Below are 20,768 nucleotides of genomic sequence, written 5' to 3'. Positions count from 1 at the left end.
CTACCCTCGTCTACCTGTTCAGTCACCTTCTCAAAGAACTCAATAAGGTTTGTGAGGCATGACCTACCCTTCACAAAGCCATGCTGACTATCCCTGATCATATTATTCCTATCTAGATGATTATAAATCTTGTCTCTTATAATCCCCTCCAAGACTTTACCCACTACAGACGTGAGGCTCACCGGTCTATAGTTGCCGGGGTTGTCTCTGCTCCCCTTTTTGAACAAAGGGACCACATTTGCTGTCCTCCAGTCCTCTGGCACTATTCCTGTAGCGAATGATGACATAAAAATCAAAGCCAAAGGTCCAGCAATCTCTTCCCTGGCCTCCCAGAGAATCCTAGGATAAATCCCATCAGGTCCCGGGGACTTATCTATTTTCAGCCTGTCCAGAATTGCCAACACCTCTTCCCTACGTACCTCAATGCCATCTATTCTATTAGCCTGGGGCTCAGCATTCTCCTCCACAACATTATCTTTTTCCTGAGTGAATACTGACGAAAAATATTCATTTAGTATCTCGCCTATCTCTTCAGACTCCACACACAACTTCCCATCCCTGTCCTTGACTGGTCATACTCTTTCCCTAGTCATTCGCTTATTCCTGACATACCTATAGAAAGCTTTTGGGTTTTCCTTGATCCTTCCTGCCAAATACTTCTCATGTCCCCTCCTTGCTCGTCTTAGCTCTCTCTTTAGATCCTTCCTTGCTACCTTGTAACTATCCATCGCCCCAACCGAAACTTCACACTTCATCTTCACATAGGCCTTCTTCTTCCTCTTAACAAGAGATTCCACTTCCTTGGTAAACCACGGTTCCCTCGCACGACGCCTTCCTCCCTGTCTGACCGGTACATACTTATCAAGAACACGCAGTAGCTGATCCTTGAACAAGCCCCACTTATCCAGTGTGCCCAACACTTGCAGCCTACTTCTCCACCTTATCCCCCCCCAAGTCACGTCTAATGGCATCATAATTGCCCTTCCCCCAGCTATAACTCTTGCCCTGCGGTGTATACTTATCCCTTTCCATCATTAACGTAAACGTCACCGAATTGTGGTCACTGTCCCCAAAGTGCGCTCCTACCTCCAAATCCAACACCTGGCCTGGTTCATTACCCAAAACCAAATCCAACGTGGCCTCGCCTCTTGTTGGCCTGTCAACATATTGTTTCAGGAAACCCTCCTGCACACACTGTACAAAAAACGACCCATCTATTGTACTCGAACTGTATCTTTTCCAGTCAATATTTGGAAAGTTAAAGTCTCCCATAATAACAACCCTGTTACTTTCGCTCTTATCCAGGATCATCCTCGCCATCCTTTCCTCTACATCCCTAGAACTATTAGGAGGCCTATAAAAAAACTCCCAACAGGGTGACCTCTCCTTTCCTGTTTCTAACCTCAGCCCATACTACCTCGGAAGAAGAGTCCCCATCTAGCATCCTCTCCGCCACCGTAATACTGCTCTTGACTAGCAGCGCCACACCTCCCCCTCTTTTGCCTCCTCCTCTGAGCTTACTAAAACACCTAAACCCCGGAACCTGCAACATCCATTCCTGTCCCTGCTCTATCCATGTCTCCGAAATGGCCACAATATCGAAGTCCCAGGTACCAACCCATGCTGCCAGTTCCCCTACCTTGTTTCGTATACTCCTGGCATTGAAGTAGACACACTTCAAACCACCTACCTGAACACTGGCCCCCTCCTGCGACGTCAAATCTGTGCTCCTGACCTCTATACTCTCATTCTCCCTTACCCTAAAACTACAATCCAGGTTCCCATGCCCCTGCTGCATTAGTTTAAACCCCCCCAAAGAGCACTAACAAATCTCCCCCCCAGGATATTTGTGCCCCTCAGGTTCAGATGTAGACCATCCTGTCTGTAGAGGTCCCACCTTCCCCAGAAAGAGCCCCAGTTATCCAAAAATCTGAATCCCTCCCGCCTGCACCATCCCTGTAGCCACGTGTTTAAATGCTCTCTCTCCCTATTCCTCATCTCACTATCACGTGGCACGGGCAACAACCCAGAGACAACAACTCTGTTTGTTCTAGTTCTGAGCTTCCATCCTAGCTCCCTGAAAGCCTGCCTGACATCCTTGTCCCCTTTCCTACCTCTGTCGTTAGTGCCAATGTGGACCACGACTTGGGGCTGCTCCCCCTCCCCCCTAAGGACCCGGAAAACACGATCTGAGACATCACGTACCCTTGCACCTGGGAGGCAACATACCAAACGTGAGTCTCTCACGCTCCCACAAAATCTCCTACCTGTGCCCCTGACTATAGAGTCCCCAATTACTAATGCTCTGCTCCTCTCCCCCCTTCCCTTCTGAGCAACAGGGACAGACTCCGTGCCAGAGGCCCGTACCCCATGGCTTACCCCTGGTAAGTCGTCCCCCCCACAAGTATCCAAAGCGGTATACTTGTTTCTCAGGGGAACGACCGCAGGGGATCCCTGCACTGACTGCTTTTTCCCAGTCCCTCTTACAGTTACCCACCTATCTCCAATCTTTGGTGTAACTAATTCCCTGAAGCTGCTATCTATGACCCCTTCTGCCTCCCGAATGATCCGAAGTTCTTCCAACTCCAGCTCCAGTTCCCTAACTCGGTCTTGGAGGAGCTGGAGATGGCAGCACTTCCTGCAGGTAAAATCAGCAGGGACACTAACTGCATCCCTCACCTCAAACATCCTGCAGGAGGAACATTGCACTCCCTTCCCTGCCATTCCTCTAACTTTCTACCAAGATCTGGCTAACAACTAAATTAAATTTTTATAAAAAATAATAATAATATAATAAAATATGGTACTTACCTCAGACCAATGGGTTTTATTATTAGGTTAGAGGAGGAGGGTGGGTGGGAGACACTCCACGTGTAGTGTCTCGGGTTTCCTCTCCACCAGAATTTATTGGTGAGGGTCTTCCCAGACGTCCGTGGGTCGACTTCCTGTTCCCGCCTAAAAAAACTAATTTAAAAAAAAAAAAGAAAAATTCTCTTTTCTCAACCCAATTCTGCAATGTTGCTCAACCAGATAGACCATAAGACACGGGAGCTTGCTTACTTACAAGTCCTTCCTTGGCCCAGGAAGACATCCAAGAGGGTCTTGAATCTGGAAAATTGCTGGTACTACAGGATTAATGTATTTGATGACTGAGATAAGAAAATGAGCCGCGTTTAATTATGGCCAGACTTATAATGCTAATATTTTCAGTTGTGTGCTTTAAATATTTAAAACTTTATTGCCACAGAGATGAGGAGGAATTTCTTCAACCAGAGGGTGGTGAATCTGTGGAACTCTTTGCCGCAGAATTTAAGACGGAGAGAGATAGGTTCTTGATTAATAAGAGGATCAAGGGTTATGGGGAGAAGGCAGGAGAATGGGTATGAGAAAAATATCAACCATGATTGAATGGCGGAGCAGACTCGATGGGCCGAGTGGCCTAATTCTGCTCCCGTGTCTTATGGTCTATCTGGTGGAGCAACATTGCAGAATTGGGTTGAGAAATTATAATTCAGAAAATAAATTCTTGCTCATTGACTCATCCACAAACCAATTACCAAGCAGGCATTGGGAGAGGAGGAGCAGAGATGGGTAAGCCTGGACCCTGGGCCCCAACAGGACAAATAGAATCAAAGAGAGGTTATGGCACAAAAGGAGGCCATTTGACGTGCTTGTGGCAGCTCCCTCCAAGAGAAAATCAAGTTGTCCCATTCTCCAGCCCTTTTTACCTTCAGGTACTTATCCAGTTCCCTTTTGAGAGCTCGGCTTTAATCTGCTGACATCATAGTGCATTCCAACACCTAACCACTCACTGTGTCAAAATATTTTCCCTCATGTAGCCGTTGCCTCTTTTGCCACTCGCTTTATGTTGGTGCCATCTGGTTCATGGCCCATCCAACAATGGGAACAGTTTTTCTACTTCTAATCTGACAGATCCCTCAAGATTTTGAACAACTCCATGAAACCTCCCCTCAATCTTCTCTTTCCAACTAACTGAAGTCCTTGATTGCAGGAAACATTCTTCTAAATCTTTTCTTCATCCGTTGTGTGGCCCAGAATTGGACAGTATTCTAGTTGAAATTGAAGCCAAACCGGTGTTTTATAAGGAATATTCCTTGCTTTTCTACTTCAACCGGGGGCCTGTTTAGTTGCTGGACAGCTGGTTCGTGATGCAGAGCGAAGCCAACAGCGCGCGTTCAATCCCCCCACTAGCTGAGGTTATTCATGAAGGCCCACGTCTCCTCACCCTTGCCCTTCGCTTGAGGTGTAGTGATTCTCCAGTTAAATCAACACCAGTCAGCTCTCCCCCTCAAAGGGGAAAGCAGCATATGGTGATCTGGGACCAAGGCGACTTTACTTACTTTTACTTCATGAATCTATTTATAAAGCCCAGGATAGCATGTCCCTTTTTAACCAGTTTCTTAATCTGCCTTAATCTTCAACGATTTGTGCACCTCTACCCTGAGGTCACGCCGTTCTTGCAACCCCTTTAGAATTGTACACTTTATTTTATATTGCCTCTCTTCATTCTTCCAATTAAAATGTATCACCACACATTTCTCTGTATGACATTTCATCTGCCCTGTGCCTGCCTGCCCATTGTGACTGTGTATGCCTGTCTGTGTCCCCTTGAAGTTTATCACTACCCCTTTATTGTTCACGGTACTTCCAAATTTTTTTCATTAACAAATTCTGAAATTGTGCCCAAACCCTGCACAACTCCACTGTATCTTCCTGTAGTCCGATAAACAGCCATTTGTCACTACTGTCTATTTATTGTCACTCAACCAACTTTGTACTCCTAAGAATAGAAAAACTAGGAGCAGGATTCTGCCATCAGGCCCTTTGAGCCTGCTCCGCCATGTAATAAAATCATGGCTGATCTTTTGTGGATTCAGCTCCACTTACCCGCCCACTCACCGTAACCGTTTATCCCTTTACTGTTCAAAAATCTATCTACCTTTGCATTAAAAACATTTAACAAGGTAGCCTCAACTGCTTCACTGGGCAGGCAATTCCACAGATTCACGATCCTTTGGGTGAAGACGATCCTCTTCATCTCAGTCCTAAATCTGGTCCACCCTTATTTTGAGGCTATGCCCCCTAGTTCTAGTTTCACCCGCCAGTGGAAACAACTTCCCTGTTTCTATCTATTCCCTTCATAATTTTATGTTTCTATACGATCCCCCTCATTCTTCTAAATTCCAATGAGTATAGTAGACCCAGTCTACTTGGTCTCTCCTCATAAACTAATCCTCTCAATTCCGGGATCCTCTGCACACCCTCCAGTGCCAGTTTATGGGCGACACAGTAGCACAGTGGTTAGCACTGTCGCATCACAGCGCCTGGGTCCCAGGTTCGATTCCCGGCTTGGGTCACTGTCTGTGCGGAATCTGCACGTTCTCCCTGTTTCTGCGTGAGTTTCCTCTGGGTGCTCCGGTTTCCACCCACAAGACCAGAAAGACGTGTTGTTAGGTAATTTGGACAATTTGAATTCTCCCTCTGTGTACCCGAACAGGTGCCGGAGTGTGGCGACTAGGAACATTTCACAGTAACTTTATTGCAGTGTTAATGTAAGCCTACTTGTGACAATAAAGATTATTTTTATTATCCTTTCTCAAGTAAGGAGACCAAAACTGTACACCATCCTCCAGGTGTGGCATCACCAGCACCATATACAGCTGCAACTTAACCTCCCTGCTTTTAAACTTCACCCCTCTCTCAGTGGAGGACAAAATTACATTTGCCTTCTTAATTTAAGTGCTGCACCTGCAAACCTACTTTTTGCGATTCATGCACAAGGACACCCAGGTCCTTCTGCACAGCAGCATGGATGACCTCACAATCCCATCTGCCAGACTCTTGCCCACTCACTTAAACTATCTATATACCTCTGCCGACTTTGTGTTGCCATTGTCCCTTTTATTCCATGAGCTTTAACTTTGCTGGCAAGGCTGATATGGGGAGGTGGTGGCATAGTGGTATTATCACTGAACTTGTAAACCATAGACCCAGGGTAATGCTCTGAGAACCTGGGTTCAAATCCCGCCACTGCAGGTGGTGACGTCTGAATGCAATAAAGATGAAACCATTGTCGATTGTTGTAAAAACCCATCTGGTTTACTAATGTCTTTTAGGGAAAGAAATCTGCCAGCCTTACCTGACCTGGCCTACATGTGACTCCAGATCCACAGCAATGTGGTTGACCCATAAATGCCTCCTCAAAGGCAATTAGGGAGGGGCAATAAATGCTGGCGGTGCCCACATCCCATGAACATAATAAAATAATAAATAAAATGTGTCATTTATCGGATACTTTATGAACACCACAACAGTCACCTTATCGGCCCTCTCTGTTGCATAATTGAAAAGTTGAATCAAATTATGTAAAAAATCACACACTTAATTAATCCACACTTACTTCAAGATATTCTTCCATTCTCTCTTTAGTAAGGATTCCATTGTTTCTTACCACTGATATTCAGAATCACAGAATAATACAGTGCAGAAGAGGCCCTTCGGCTCATTGAGTCTGCACTGACGCATGAATAATACCTGACCTTCCTACCTATACGAAATAAGGTAGGGGAAATGGCAGCATGGGTTGGTACCTGGGACTTCGATGTTGTAGCCATTTCGGAGACATGGATAGAGCAGGGACAGGAATGGATGTTGCAGGTTCTGGGGTTTAGGTGATTTAGTAAGCTCAGAGAAGGAGGCAAAAGAGGGGGAGGTGTGGCGCTGCTAGTCAAGAGCAGTATTACGGTGGCGGAGAGGATGCTAGATGGGGACTCATCTTCCGAGGTAGTATGGGCTGAGATTAGAAACAGGAAAGGAGAGGTCACCCTGTTGGGAGTTTTCTATAGGCCTCCAAATAGTTCTAGGGATGTAGAGGAAAGGATGGCGAGGATGATCCTGGATAAGAGCGAAAGTAACAGGGTAGTTATTGTGGGAGACTTTAACTTTCCAAATATTGACTGGAAAAGATATAGTTCGAGTACATTAGATGGGTCGTTTTTTGTACAGTGTGTGCAGGAGGGTTTCCTGACACAATATGTTGACAGGCCAACAAGAGGCGAGGCCACGTTGGATTTGGTTTTGGGTAATGAACCAGGCCAGGTGTTGGATTTGGAGGTAGGAGAGCACTTTGGGGACAGTGACCACAATTCGGTGACGTTTACGTTAGTGATGGAAAGGGATAAGTATACACCGCAGGGCAAGAGTTATAGCTGGGGGAAGGGCAATTATGATGCCATTAGACGTGACTTGGGGGGGATCGGTTGGAGAAGTAGACTGCAAGTGTTGGGCACACTGGATAAGTGGAGCTTGTTTAAGGATCAGCTACTGCGTGTTCTTGATAAGTGCGTACCGGTCAGGCAGGGAGGAAGGCTTAGAGCGAGGGAACCGTGGTTTACCAAAGAAGTGGAATCTCTTGTTAAGAGGAAGAAGGAGGCCTATGTGAAGATGAGGTGTGAAGTTTCGGTTGGGGCGATGGATAGTTACAAGGTAGCGAGGAAGGATCTAAAGAGAGAGCTAAGACGAGCAAGGAGGGGACATGAGAAGTATTTGGCAGGTAGGATCAAGGAAAACCCAAAAGCTTTCTATAGGTATGTCAGGAATAAGCGAATGACGAGGGTAAGAGTAGGACCAGTCAAGGACAGGTATGGGAAGTTGTGTGTGGAGTCTGAAGAGATAGGCGAGATAATAAATGAATATTTTTCGTCAGTATTCACTCAGGAAAAAGATAATGTTGTGGAGGAGAATGCTGAGACCCAGGCTATTAGAATAGATGGCATTGAGGTACGTAGGGAAGAGCTGTTGGCAATTCTGAACAGGCTGAAAATAGATAAGTCCCCGGGGCCCGATGGGATTTATCCTAGGATTCTCTGGGAAGCCAGGGAAGATATTGCTGAGCCTTTGGCTTTGATTTTTATGTCATCATTGGCTACAGGAATAGTGCCAGAGGACTGGAGGATAGCAAATGTGGTTCCTTTGTTCAAGAAGGGGAGTAGAAACAACCCCGGCAACTATAGACCGGTGAGCCTCATGTCTGTAGTGGGTAAAGTCTTGGAGGGGATTATAAGAGACAAGATTTATAATCATCTAGATAGGAATAATATGATTAGGGATAGTCAGCATGGCTTTGTAAAGGGTAGGTCATGCCTCACAAACCTTATCGAGTTCTTTGAGAAGGTGACTGAACAGGTAGACGAGGGTAGAGCAGTTGATGTGGTGTATATGGATTTCAGTAAAGCATTTGATAAGGTTCCCCACGGTAGGCTATTGCAGAAAATACGGAGGCTGAGGATTGAGGGTGATTTAGAGATGTGGATCAGAAATTGGCTAGCTGAAAGAAGACAGAGTGTGGTGGGTGATGGGAAATGTTCAGAATGGAGTTCAGTTACAAGTGGCGTACCACAAGGATCTGTTCTAGGGCCGTTGCTGTTTGTCATTTTTATCAATGACCCAGAGGAAGGCGCAGAAGGGTGGGTGAGTAAATCTGCAGACGACACTAAAGTCGGTGGTGTTGTCGACAGTGTGGAAGGATGTAGCAGGTTACAGAGGGACATAGATAAGCTGCAGAGCTGGGCTGAGAGGTGGCAAATGGAGTTTAATGTAGAGAAGTGTGAGGTGATTCACTTTGGAAGGAATAACAGGAATGCGGAATATTTGGCTAATGGTAAAGTTCTTGGAAGTGTGGATGAGCAGAGGGATCTAGGTGTCCATGTACATAGATCCCTGAAAGTTGCCACCCAGGTTGATAGGGTTGTGAAGAAGGCCTATGGAGTATTGGCCTTTATTGGTAGAGGGATTAAGTTCCGGAGTCAGGAGGTCATGTTGCAGCTGTACAAAACTCTGGTACGGCCGCATTTGGAGTATTGCATACAGTTCTGGTCACCGCAGTTCTGGTCACCCGCTTTGGAGCGGGTGCAGAGGAGATTTACCAGGATGTTGTCCGGTATGGAGGGAAAATCTTATGAGGAAAGGCTGATGGACTTGAGGTTGTTTTCGTTGGAGAGAAAAAGGTTAAGAGGAGACTTAATAGAGGCATACAAAATGATCAGGGGGTTAGATAGGGTGGACAGTGAGAGCTTTCTCCTGCGGATGGAAATGGCTGGCACGAGGGGACATAGCTTTAAACTGAGGGGTAATAGATATAGGACAGAGGTCAGAGGTAGGTTCTTTACGCAAAGAGTAGTGAGGCCGTGGAATGCCCTACCTGCTACAGTAGTGAACTCGCCAACATTGAGGGCATTTAAAAGTTTATTGGATAAGCATATGGATGATAATGGTATAGTGTTGGTTAGATGGCTTTTGTTTCGGTGCAACATCGTGGGCCGAAGGGCCTGTACTGCGCTGTATCGTTCAATGTTCTATGTTCTAATCCCATTTGCCAGCACTTGGCCCATAGCCTCCAGAATCACAGGATTGATATTAAGCTTACTGGCTGAGAATTCCCTCGATTGCTCCTTGCCCTAGCCTAAATCTTATTATGCAATGATCATTGTTCCCTAAATGTTCGCCTTACTGTCACTCGACCCATTTGACACCCCTCATTCCCTGTCTTTTTTCCCCTTCTGAGGTCGTCTTTACAACCCCACATACAACCAACATCTCCCCCCACAACCACATCCCCTCAGTTCGAGTCCAGTTTTTCCGTCTGAATAAAGGTCCAAGCCTCTTCTGACGTTTCAAGATAATGGTGTCGGTCCTGATAAGTGACCCACAGTCGCGCAGGCTGCAGCATGCCGAACCTGACTCTTTTTTTATGCAGCACCGCTTTGGCCCGATGGAAGCCAGCTCTCCTCCTTGCCACCTCCGCGCTCCAATCCTGGTAAACTTGGATCACCGCGTTCTCCCATCTACTGCTCCGCACCTTCTTGGCCCATCTCAGCACACTTTCTTTGTCCGCGAAGCGATGGAACCTTGCCACTATCGCCCTTGGCGGCTCATTAGCCTTGGGTCTCCTCGCCAGGACCCGGTGAGCCCCTTCCAGCTCCAGGGGGGGTCGGAGAGGCCTCCGCTCCCATCAGCGCATGGAGCATCGTATTCACATACGCCCCGGCATCAGCTCCCTCAACTCCTTCGGGAAGACCCAAAATCCGGAGGTTCTACCTCCTCGACCTGTTCTCCAGGGCCTCAATTCTCTCGGCCCACCGCCTCGTGCGCCTCCATTTTTACCGCCAGGCCCAGGATCTAGTCCTCGTTGTCATTCATTTTATCTTTCACCTCACAAAGCTCCACCGCCTGGGTCTTCTGGGCCTCGATCGCCAACAGCATTGGCGCCAGCACCTCGTTTTTCAGCTCCTCCACACAGCGCTTAAGGAACTCCTGCTGGTCCGGCCCCCATGCTGCTCGCTCTCCGCCGTCCGCCATCGTGCTTTTTCCCCCTCGATTTTGCCGCTGCTCCAGAGCCTCTTTTTTCGCCGCTCCACCGCTGATCTCGGCCATATATTGTAAGGGGGGACCTTACTGCACCTTCCCACACGGGATCAATTCAAAAAAGGTCCGTTGGGGCTCCTCTGGAGAGCCCGAAAGTCCGTTGCCGCGGGAGCTGCCGAAACGTGCAGCTTAGCTCCGTATCGCCGCAACCGGAAGTCCCCTTCTGAGGTAGTGACGTGTACTGGAGCATGGAGCCCTCAGCATTATCTCCCCCAAATGGCAATTATTCAACCTATTTTCTGAGTCCTGTGCAAACATGGTTATATTCTCCACTGATGTGAATGCAACCATTGGCTGACATGCCCCAAAACGAGCAGCCCCCTTTATGTCCTTGTTAGGGGTTTGAAGCATTGATTCTTACTGACCTTCTTCAAAACCAAATTCCTGAACAAAGGAATGAGTCATTCTGCATTCCATATTCTTCTTTTGAATGTACAAGATTCAAATTAATTTGATTATAGTTTGAGTATCACTTTTCTTAAAATCTCTAGTAGCACTGTTCCCAAGTTGAGGCATAAAAGAGGAAACAAAGGGACTGGTCCAAGAGCATTTCCGACAAATCAATGAGCATACAATGGAACCGATCAATGAACAGGAATAATAATAGTATTCTTTATTATTGTCACAAGTAGGCTTACATTAACAATGCAATGAAGTTACTGTGAAAATCCCCCAGTCGCCACATTCCGGCACCTGTTCGGGTACACAGGAAGAATTCAGAATGCCCGAACAAACACATCTTTCAGAACTTGTGGGAGGAAACCGGAGCACCCGGAGGAAACCCCCACGCAGGCACTGGGAGCACGTGCTGACTCCGCACAGACAGTGACCCAAGCGGGAATCGAACCTGGGACCCTGGCGCTGTGAAGCAACAATGCTAACCACTGTGTTAACATGGGCTTTACCCTCATTCCCCCTCATAGGATACAGCCCAACACACATCTTGACTGTTTGCTGCATGTTTAATCTATTCTCGGTAGGAATGTAAATTGTGAGGAGGACATAAAGAGGCTACATAAAAATATAGATGGGCTAAGTGAGTGGGCAAAGATCTGGCAAATGTGGGCAAATTGTTCATTTTTGCAGATAGATTGTGGTATGGGGAGCACACGGCCCACTCTACAGGTGTGGTACTACAGAAATGGAAAAGTATTTTTTTAAAGGAAAACAATGTTTATTCTATGAACTCAAGTTAACCTTTTTAAAACATACAGTGAACATTTTAGCAACCATCAATTCAAATACAACCCCCAAAGAATACAACACTAAGTAATCCTTAATAACTTCCCGAACAACATCCAGAAGACAAAAGAAACCCTTTTAACAGAAGCACATCAGGTTTACATTCACTACTGAAAACATTTATAATTCCGAATTCACCAAATGATCAAGAGATAGTCTTTTCATGACAGAGAGATCAACAGTACACCTGCTTTGTCTGGCTTCAGCTCCAACACTGAAAACAAAACTAAAACACACCCTGCAGCAAACAGCCTAAAACAAAAGTAAAAAGCTGACAGACAGCCCAGCTCCACCCACTCTCTGACATCATTGCAGTAATAAACACCCATTTCTTAAAGATACTCTCACTACAGATATTTATATAAACACCCATTTCTTAAAGGTACTCTCACATGACAGAAGCATATTATCTAAATGGTGAGAGATTGCACAGCTCCTGAGCTGCAGTGGGATCTGGGTATCTTAGTGCATACATCGCAAAAGGTGCAACAAGCAATTGGAAAAGCTAATGGAATTATGTAGTTTATTGTGAGAAAAATCAATTACAAAAGTAGGAAGGTTATGCTCCAGTTATACAGGGCACTAGTGAGACCACATCTGGAGTATTGTGTACATTATTGTTCTCCTTATTTAAGGAAAGATGGAAATGCATTAGAAGTAGTTCAGAGAAGGATCACCAGACTAATACCTGGAATGGGTGAGTTGTCTTATGAAGGAAGATTGGACACCCTAGGTTTGTATCCGCTGGAGATCAGAAGTGTAAGATTTTTTTTAAAAGAGTGCCCACTTTTTTTCAAATAAGGGTCAATTTAGCGTGGCCAATCCACATACCCTGCACATCTTTTTGGATTGTGGGGGTGAGACCCACACAGACACGGAGAGAATGTAAACTCTAGACGGATGGTGAGTAATCAGCGGGGAGCGTAGCTGCTTAGGAATACAAAAAAACAAAACTCAAGAGTGGTTACGATTGTCCCCATCCCACAAAATATGACACAGTGTATGGAAAGGCTCAGTAAACCAAGGTCTACCACACTAAGAAAACAAAAAGGGACGGTCAATAGAGAATTAAAGGTGCTATATTTAAATGCGCGCAGTGTACGGAACAAGGTAGATGAGCTTGTGGCCCAGATTGTGACTGGCAGGTATGATGTGGTAGGCATCACAGAGACATGGTTGCAGGGGGTTCAGGACTGGCATTTAAACATCCAGGGATTCACAACCTATCGAAAAGGCAGAGAGGTGGGCAGAGGGGGGCGGGGTTGCCTTGTTAATTAGGAATGAAATTAAATCAATAGCACGAAACGACATGGGGTCGGATGATGTGGAGTCTGTGTGGGTAGAGTTGAGGAACCACAAAGGCAAAAAAAACATAATGGGAGTTATGTACAGGCCTCCTAACAGTGGTCAGGACCAGGGGCACAAGATGCACCACAAAATAGAAAGTGCATGTCAGAAAGGCACGGTCACAGTGATCATGGGGGACTTCAATATGCAGGTGGACTGGGTAAATAATGCTGCCAGTGGACCCAAGGAAAGGGAATTCATTGAATGTTTACAGGAGGGCTTTTTGGAACAGCTTGTGATGGAGCCCACGAGGGAACAGGCCATTCTGGTGTTATGTAATGAGCCAGACTTGATTAAAGATCTTAAAGTAAGGGAGCACTTAGGAGGCAGTGATTATAATATGGTCGAATTCAATCTCCAATTTGAAAGAAAGAAGGTAGAATCAGATGTAAAGGTGTTCCAGTTAAATAAAGGGAACTACAGGGACATGAGGGAGGAACTGACGAAAATCGACTGGGAGCAGAGCCTAGTGGGAAAGACAGTAGAACAGCAATGGCAGGAGTTTCTGGGAGTAAAGTTTCTGGGAGTAAAGAGGTCACAGTACAGAGGTTCATCCCAAAGAAAAGAAAGGTTATCAGAGGGGGGATTAGGCAGCCATGGCTGACAAAGGAAGTTAGGGAATGCATCAAAGCAAAAGAGAAAGCCTATAATGTGGCAAAGAGCAGTGGGAAGTCAGAAGATTGGGAAGACTACAAAAACAAACAGAGGATAACAAAGAGAGAAATAAAGAAAGAGAGGATCAAATTTGAAGGTAGGCTAGCCAGTAACATTAGGAATGATAGTAAAAGTTTCTTTAAATACATTAAAAACAAACGGGAGGCAAAAGTAGACATTGGGCCACTCCAAAATGACGCTGGTAATTTTGTGATGGGAGACAAGGAAATAGCTGAGGAACTAAATAAGTACTTTGCGTCAGTCTTCACAGTAGAAGACATGAGAAATATCCCAACAATTCCGGAGAGTCAGGGGGCAAAGTTGAATACGGTAGCCATCACAAAGGAGAAAGTGCTAGAGAAACTAAGAGGTCTAAAAATTGATACATCTCCGGGCCCAGATGGGCTACATCCTAGAGTTCTAAAGGAGATAGCTGAAGAAATAGTGGAGGCGTTAGTTATGATCTTTCAAAAGTCACTGGAGTCAGGGAAAGTCCCAGAGGATTGGAAAATCGCTGTTGTAACCCCCCTGTTCAAGAAGGGAACAAGGAAAAAGATGGAAAATTATAGGCCAATTAGCCTAACCTCGGTTGTTGGCAAGATTCTAGAATCCATTGTTAAGGATGAGATTTCTAAATTCTTGGAAGTGCAGGGTCGGATTAGGACAAGTCAGCATGGATTTAGTAAGGGGAGGTCGTGCCTGACAAACGTGTTAGAGTTCTTTGAAGAGATAACACATAGGTTAGACCAAGGAGAGCCAATGGATGTTACCTATCTTGACTTCCAAAAGACCTTTGATAAGGTGCCTCACGGGAGACTGCTGAGTAAAATAAGGGCCCATGGTATTCGAGGCAAGGTACTAACATGGATTAACGATTGGCTGTCAGGCAGAAGGCAGAGAGTTGGGATAAAAGGTTCTTTTTCGGAATGGCAACCGGTGACGAGTGGTGTCTGGCAGGGTTCAGTGTTGGGGCCACAGCTGTTCTCTTTATATATTAACGATCTAGATGACGGGACTGGGGGCATTCTGGCTAAGTTTGCCGATGATACAAAGATAGGTGATGGGGCAGGTAGTATGGAGGAGGTGGGGAGGCTGCAGAAAGATTTAGACAGTTTAGGAGAGTGGTCCAAGAAATGGCTGATGAAATTCAACGTGGGCAAGTGCGAGGTCTTGCACTTCGGAAAAAAGAATAGAGGCATGGACTATTTTCTAAACGGTGACAAAATTCATAATGCTGAAGTGCAAAGGGACTTGGGAGCCCTAGTCCAGGATTCTCTAAAGGTAAACTTGGAGGTCGAGTCCGTAATTAAGAAAGCAAATGCAATGTTGTCATTCATCTCAAGAGGCTTGGAATATAAAAGCAGGGATGTACTTCTGAAGCTTTACAAAGCATTAGTTATTTAGAATCCATTTAGAATACTGTGAGCAATTTTGGGCCCCACACCTCAGGAAGGACATACTGGCACTGGAGCGGGTCCAGCGGAGATTCACACGGATGATCCCAGGAATGGTAGGCCTAACATACGATGAACGTCTGAGGATCCTGGGATTATATTCATTGGAGTTTAGGAGGTTGAGGGGAGATCTAATAGAAACTTACAAGATAATGAATGGCTTAGATAGGGTGGATGTAGGGAAGTTGTTTCCATTTGCAGGGGAGACTAGGACCCGGGGGCACAGCCTTAGAATAAAAGGGAGTCACTTTCGAACCGAGATGAGGAGAAATTTCTTCAGCCAGAGAGTGGTGGGTCTGTGGAATTCATTGCCACAGAGGGCGGTGGAGGCCGGGATGTTGAGTGTCTTTAAGACAGAAGTTGATAAATTCTTGATTTCTCGAGGAATTAAGGGCTATGGAGAGAGAGCGGGTAAATGGAGTTGAAATCACCCATGATTGAATGGTGGAGTGGACTCGATGGGCCGAATGGCCTTACTCCCGCTCCTATGTCTTATGGACTTGGGGCCGGGATCGGACCCGGGTCCTTGGCGCCGTGAGGCAGCAGTGCTAACCACTGCGCCACCATGCCGCCCCTCAAGTGTAAGATGCGACTTGATTGGGGTGAAGAGGATGTTTCCTTTTGTGCGAGAATCCAGAACTAGGGGTCATTGATGGAGTCACCTATTTAAAACAGAAGAGGTGAATTTTTTTCTCAAGACAGAGATGGATAGATTCTTGGTAAGCAAGGGGGTGATTGATCATTGGGGGTAGGCGGGCTACAGATTTGAGGTTACTGTCAAATAAATGGTGGAGTAGGTTCAAGGGGCTGAAGAGCTACTCCTCTTTGTTGGTATGTCCTGGGATCCACCCCATTATTTGTGGAATGAACAAAACCAAGATTTCAGTTCACTTGGCATCATAGATTGGGGAGGAGGCTAAATGAGGCATCCAAATTTGGGGAGCTTTGGTCTGACGTGGTAAAATGCTTCACTCATCGATATATTGAATAGTTCATATTTTGCCGAGGAAGAACTTTGTGGGGTTTCACCTGTGATATGGAGAGCTGTTGTTCTTGATGTGCACATTTTATCTCCACCTTTTCAGTATATCCAAAATCAAAATGATCCAAGCAAGATAGATCTTACAGTCAATATTCTGACAATGGGATACTGGCCGACGTACACACCCATGGAAGTACATCTGCCTCCTGAGGTACGTGCAATCTTACTATCATCAATCTATTCTACGTTCATAGTCCTAATACTGGTAACTACAGCATAATCTATAACTGGGTTATCAATGTTTCCCTAAAATCTTATATTTGTAATATACAAGTGATGTGTTCCACAGGGATTAGAGCTGGGAGCACTATCGTCCAGCATTTACATTAACAATTTGGACTTTAGAATCAGCAGTACAATTATCAAAATTTGATGAAGATATCAAATTGGGAGCACAGCTAATGCTGAGGAAGACGAAGACAAAATACCAGAAGATGTTCATAAACTTGCAGAGTGGACATGTGAAGGGTAAATCAATTTCAGTATAGCCAAGTACAAGTTGATACATTTTGGTAGGAAGGATACTCTAGTAGATCAGCCATGATCTTATTAAATGGCGGGGCAGACTCCTGTTTCTTATGGAAAATATATCGAAAAGGGTTCGGGACGAGAGGGGTGGGTAGCCATTCTACTCAGTAAGAGGACGGTGTTCATGGCGACGAGGATGGTTACTGACCCGGGGAACGGTACGTCATGGTCAGCTGTGCCTTGTATGCGGCATCAGTGGTCCTGGTTAACGTGTATGCTCCCAACTAGGATAGCATGGAGTTTATAAAGAAGACCATGGCGGAAATCCTCCAAAAAGACAAATACTTGATAGAATGCGGCTCTTACAGACCCAACTCGTTGCTCAATGAAGACATGAAAATACTGGCCAAAATCCAGCCAGGCCACTGGGCAGCACAGTAACAGTGGTTAGCACAGTTGCTTCACAACTCCAGGGTCCCAGGTTCGATTCCCAGCTTGGGTCACTGTCTGTGTGGAGTCTGCACGTTCTCCCCGTGTCTGCGTGGGTTTCCTCCGGGTGTTCTGGTTTCCTTCCACAGTCCAAAGATGTGCGGGTCAGGTGGATTGGCCATGCTAAATTGCCCCAAGTGTCCAAAACAAAAAGGTTAGGTAGGGTTACTGGGTAACGGGAATAGGTTGGAAGTGTGTGCTTAACTGGGGTGCTCTTTCCAAGGGCCAGTGCAGACTCGATGGGCTGAATGGCCTCATCTGCACTGTAAATTCTATGATTCTCTGACTTAAATAAAGGAAACAGAAATTGTCAACTGCGTACCAGAGGTGATGGCAGAGGACCTGACGGACTTTGTTAAGAGTAGGCAGCTAACATCAAATATCAGGGGTGGGATTCTCTGTTGTCTGGCACCAAAGTCGCCAAATCGCAATTCTCCGCCACCTCGACAGGGGCTTCAATGCGTTCCGGAACGCACGTACAGTAAACACCATTTGCATATCATTAGCTGGCCTGACCAGTATTTTCCGTGTCTTCCGCAATTCTTCACCTCCGATGGGCTGAGACCCCGACGGCGTGGTTCACTTGTGCTTTTAAAAATCGTGAAACCGGTGTCGTGGCGGATGAGGAGGTAGGACACGGTGAGGCACGACCTTGGGCTGCTGGGCTGAACACTGGCTGGGGTATGAGGGGGACCCTGCCAGGGCCGGGGGAAGGTGGGGGTGACGGGGGAACAGGCCGAGTGGCCGGAGTGATCCCTCATAGGACTGGGGCAGTGTCCAGTCACGGACGGCAAGTGGCCTGCAAGGCAACCATCTTACTGCACGCCCCACTGACAACCCATCTTGGCCCCTGATTCTGCCAGAGTGACACCCGCCATACCCCCCCTCTCCACCAGCTGCCACCTGCCGGTGGACCACCCAGGGCAACGCCCACAGTACACCCAATGGGGGCGCCAAGCGGGGTTGGCAATGGCAGTGGAGCCTATGGTAGCCCTGGCAGCAGGGAAGGGCACCAGGGCCAGGGGTGTGGCATTTGGGGGGGGGCGGGTTGGGGTTGGGGGGAGACCTGTGCCAACCGTGGCCACCATGTCCATTGGACCTGGTTGGGCACGGGGATACGCACCATGCAAATATGTCGGACTTTCACGTCCTGAGGACAATGAATATTGGAATTCAACCAGCAACTTTATCTCTGTCTCAGCCCATTGGCTGCTGAAACCCTCATCCATGCCTCTGTTATCTTTAGACATAGCTATTCCAATGCTCTCCCAGTTGGCATTGGTTCTCCCACTCTCCATAAACTTGAATTCCTGAAATCTCCGCTGACTGAAAAATTCCAGTTGGCGCCTGGTGACTGTAATAGACCTGTTAATTAGCCCGCCCGCCCGCCGCTTGCAGGTGGAGAGCTGTCACCCCAGAGATGAGACGATGCCAGCCAATGCCATGAAATTCTAGGCCCATTGGCCTCATTCCTGCCTCTGCTGGGCTTCCAAAATCCAGCCCATTATTTTTCCAAAGAGCTCTAACCTATTGGAGATTAAACAAAAAAGAATAGGTTTATTTTCCTATTGTCAGCCTATGTTGGTTCATGTTTGGATTGGATTTGTTTATTGTCATGTGTACCGAGTTGCAGTGAAAAGTATTTTTCTGCGAGCAGCTCCAACAGATCATTTAGTACATGAAAAGAAAAGAAAACAAAAATACATTATAGGGGGACACAAGGTCCACAATATAACTACATAAACACCGGCATCGGGTGAAGCATACAGGGGTGTAGTATTAATCAGGTTAGTCCATAAGAGGGCCGTTTAGTGGTCTGGTAACAGCGGGGAAGAAGCTGTTTTTGTGTCTGTTCGTGCGCGTTTTCAGACTACTGTACCTCCTGCCCGATGGAAGAAGTTGGAAGAGTGAGTAAGCCGAGTGGGAGGGGTCTTTGATTATGCTGCCCGCTTTCCCAAGGCAGTGGGGGGTGTAGATGGAGTCAATGGATGGGAGGCAGGTTTGTGTGATGGACCGGCCTGTGTTCACGACTCTGAAGTTTCTTGCAGTCTTGGGCCGAGCAGTTGCCAAACCAGGCTGTGATGCAGCCAGATAGGATGCTTTCTATGATGCATCTGTTAAAGTTGGTAAGAGTCAGTGTGGACATGTTTGAGAAAATGCTCAATTTTTATACCAGATCTCATGATTTTTCAGAATTTACTGTTTGATTTTTGAGACAGTGGGGTTGGCATGACTGTATTCTATTAATCCTCTCTTTGCAGCCAGTAAGTGTAGTGATCATAAGAGGGATAAATCTTTCCTCACTAGAATCGTGTGCAGTTTTAACCTCCCTGCCGAAGAAAGGATATACTTTGCAGCGGAGGTTAAACCGGGGTTGGCGGAACTGTCCTATGAGGAAAGATTGATTTGACTGGGCCTGTATCCACTAAAATTTAGAAGGGTGAGAGGAGATCTGATTTCTGACAGGGCTGGACAGACTTGATTCAGGGAGGATGCTTTCCCTGGTCGGGGAATCTAGAACCAGGGGACACAGTCTCAGGATACAGGGCAGACCATTTAGGACTGAGATGGGGAAACCTCTTCACTCAAAGGGTAGTGAACCGGTGGAATTCTCTACCACAAGACTGGAGCCCAAGTCACTGAATGTATTCAAGAAAGAGATAGATCATTTTTTAGATTTTGATGGCATCAAGGGGTAAGGGGAGAAAGGGGGAATATGGATTTGAGATCGAGGATCAGCCAAGAACATATTGAATAGCGGAGCAGGCTCAAAGGGCCGAATGGCATACTCCTGCTCTGAGTTTTTATGAAATAGTTTTATTCTTCAATGCTTCTGGGGAGAATAACAAAGCTCTGCTCCTCAGAGGAAAAGGTTGACTGACGATTTATTGGAGTTTGTTTAAAATAATGAGTGGTTTTGATGGTGTCAAGAAGGAAAAATTGTTTCCATTAGCTGAAAAGTTGGTAACGAGGGGGACACAAATTTAAGATAATTGGCAAAAGATAGAGGATTTTGTGCAGCAACTGATCTGGTTGTGATCGGCAATGCACTGTGTGAAAGGGGGCAAATATGTGTGCGATTTTTAGAGGTGTGTAAACATTATTGGGTAATTATATTAGGTGAATTCGATTTACCCATTTTAATTGAGATAGGCACTGTGTTAAGGGCTTAGGTGGATTGGAGTTCTTAAAATGTTTACATGAGAATTTTTTAGCTCAACATGTCGTGGGTTCAACAAGGGAAGGTGCAGTGCTGGGCCTAATTCTGGGGAATGAAGCCAGAGAAGTGCTTGATGTGTTGGTGGGGGAGCATTTTGGTGATAGCGACCACAACATGGTACAATTTAAGTTTGTTATGGACAAAGATATGGACCAGTTGCAAAAGAAAAAAGATTTTGGATTGGGGAAAGCGGATTTTAGTAAAATAAGGTAGGACCTGGCCAAGGTAGACTGGAAAGAATTACTTGTGGGGAAATCTACAGGAGAGAAGTGGGGGGCATTCAAAAAGAATATTTGACAGGATGGTCAAATGGCAGATAACTGGCTGTTGAAATTTAACCCTGAAATGTGTGAGGTGATACACTTTGGAAGGAGCAATGTACAAGGATTTATTCAATGAATGGCATGAC

The 20,768-nt window shown here is 46.1% G+C and overlaps 1 protein-coding gene across 3 annotated transcripts in view; it reads left to right on the top strand.

The window, feature by feature from the left end:
• The window catches only part of LOC140428224 (cullin-4A-like), a 195,504-nt gene that overhangs the window by 122,306 nt on the left and 52,430 nt on the right, over window positions 1-20,768 (top strand). For 2 of the 3 annotated variants that reach the window (XM_072514450.1, XM_072514448.1), the window contains one exon: window positions 16,226-16,333. The exons of the other annotated variant lie outside the window; for it this stretch is intronic. In XM_072514450.1, the coding sequence (XP_072370551.1) occupies window positions 16,226-16,333 (108 nt within the window). The remainder of the gene's footprint in view (window positions 1-16,225; window positions 16,334-20,768) is intronic. 3 annotated transcript variants of the gene reach the window in all.

Source organism: Scyliorhinus torazame, chromosome 8 (genome assembly GCF_047496885.1).
Source record: "Scyliorhinus torazame isolate Kashiwa2021f chromosome 8, sScyTor2.1, whole genome shotgun sequence".
Classification (NCBI taxonomy): domain Eukaryota; kingdom Metazoa; phylum Chordata; class Chondrichthyes; order Carcharhiniformes; family Scyliorhinidae; genus Scyliorhinus; species Scyliorhinus torazame.
Note: the sequence above shows the minus strand (reverse complement) of the source record. Positions and strands in the feature narration are given on the sequence as shown.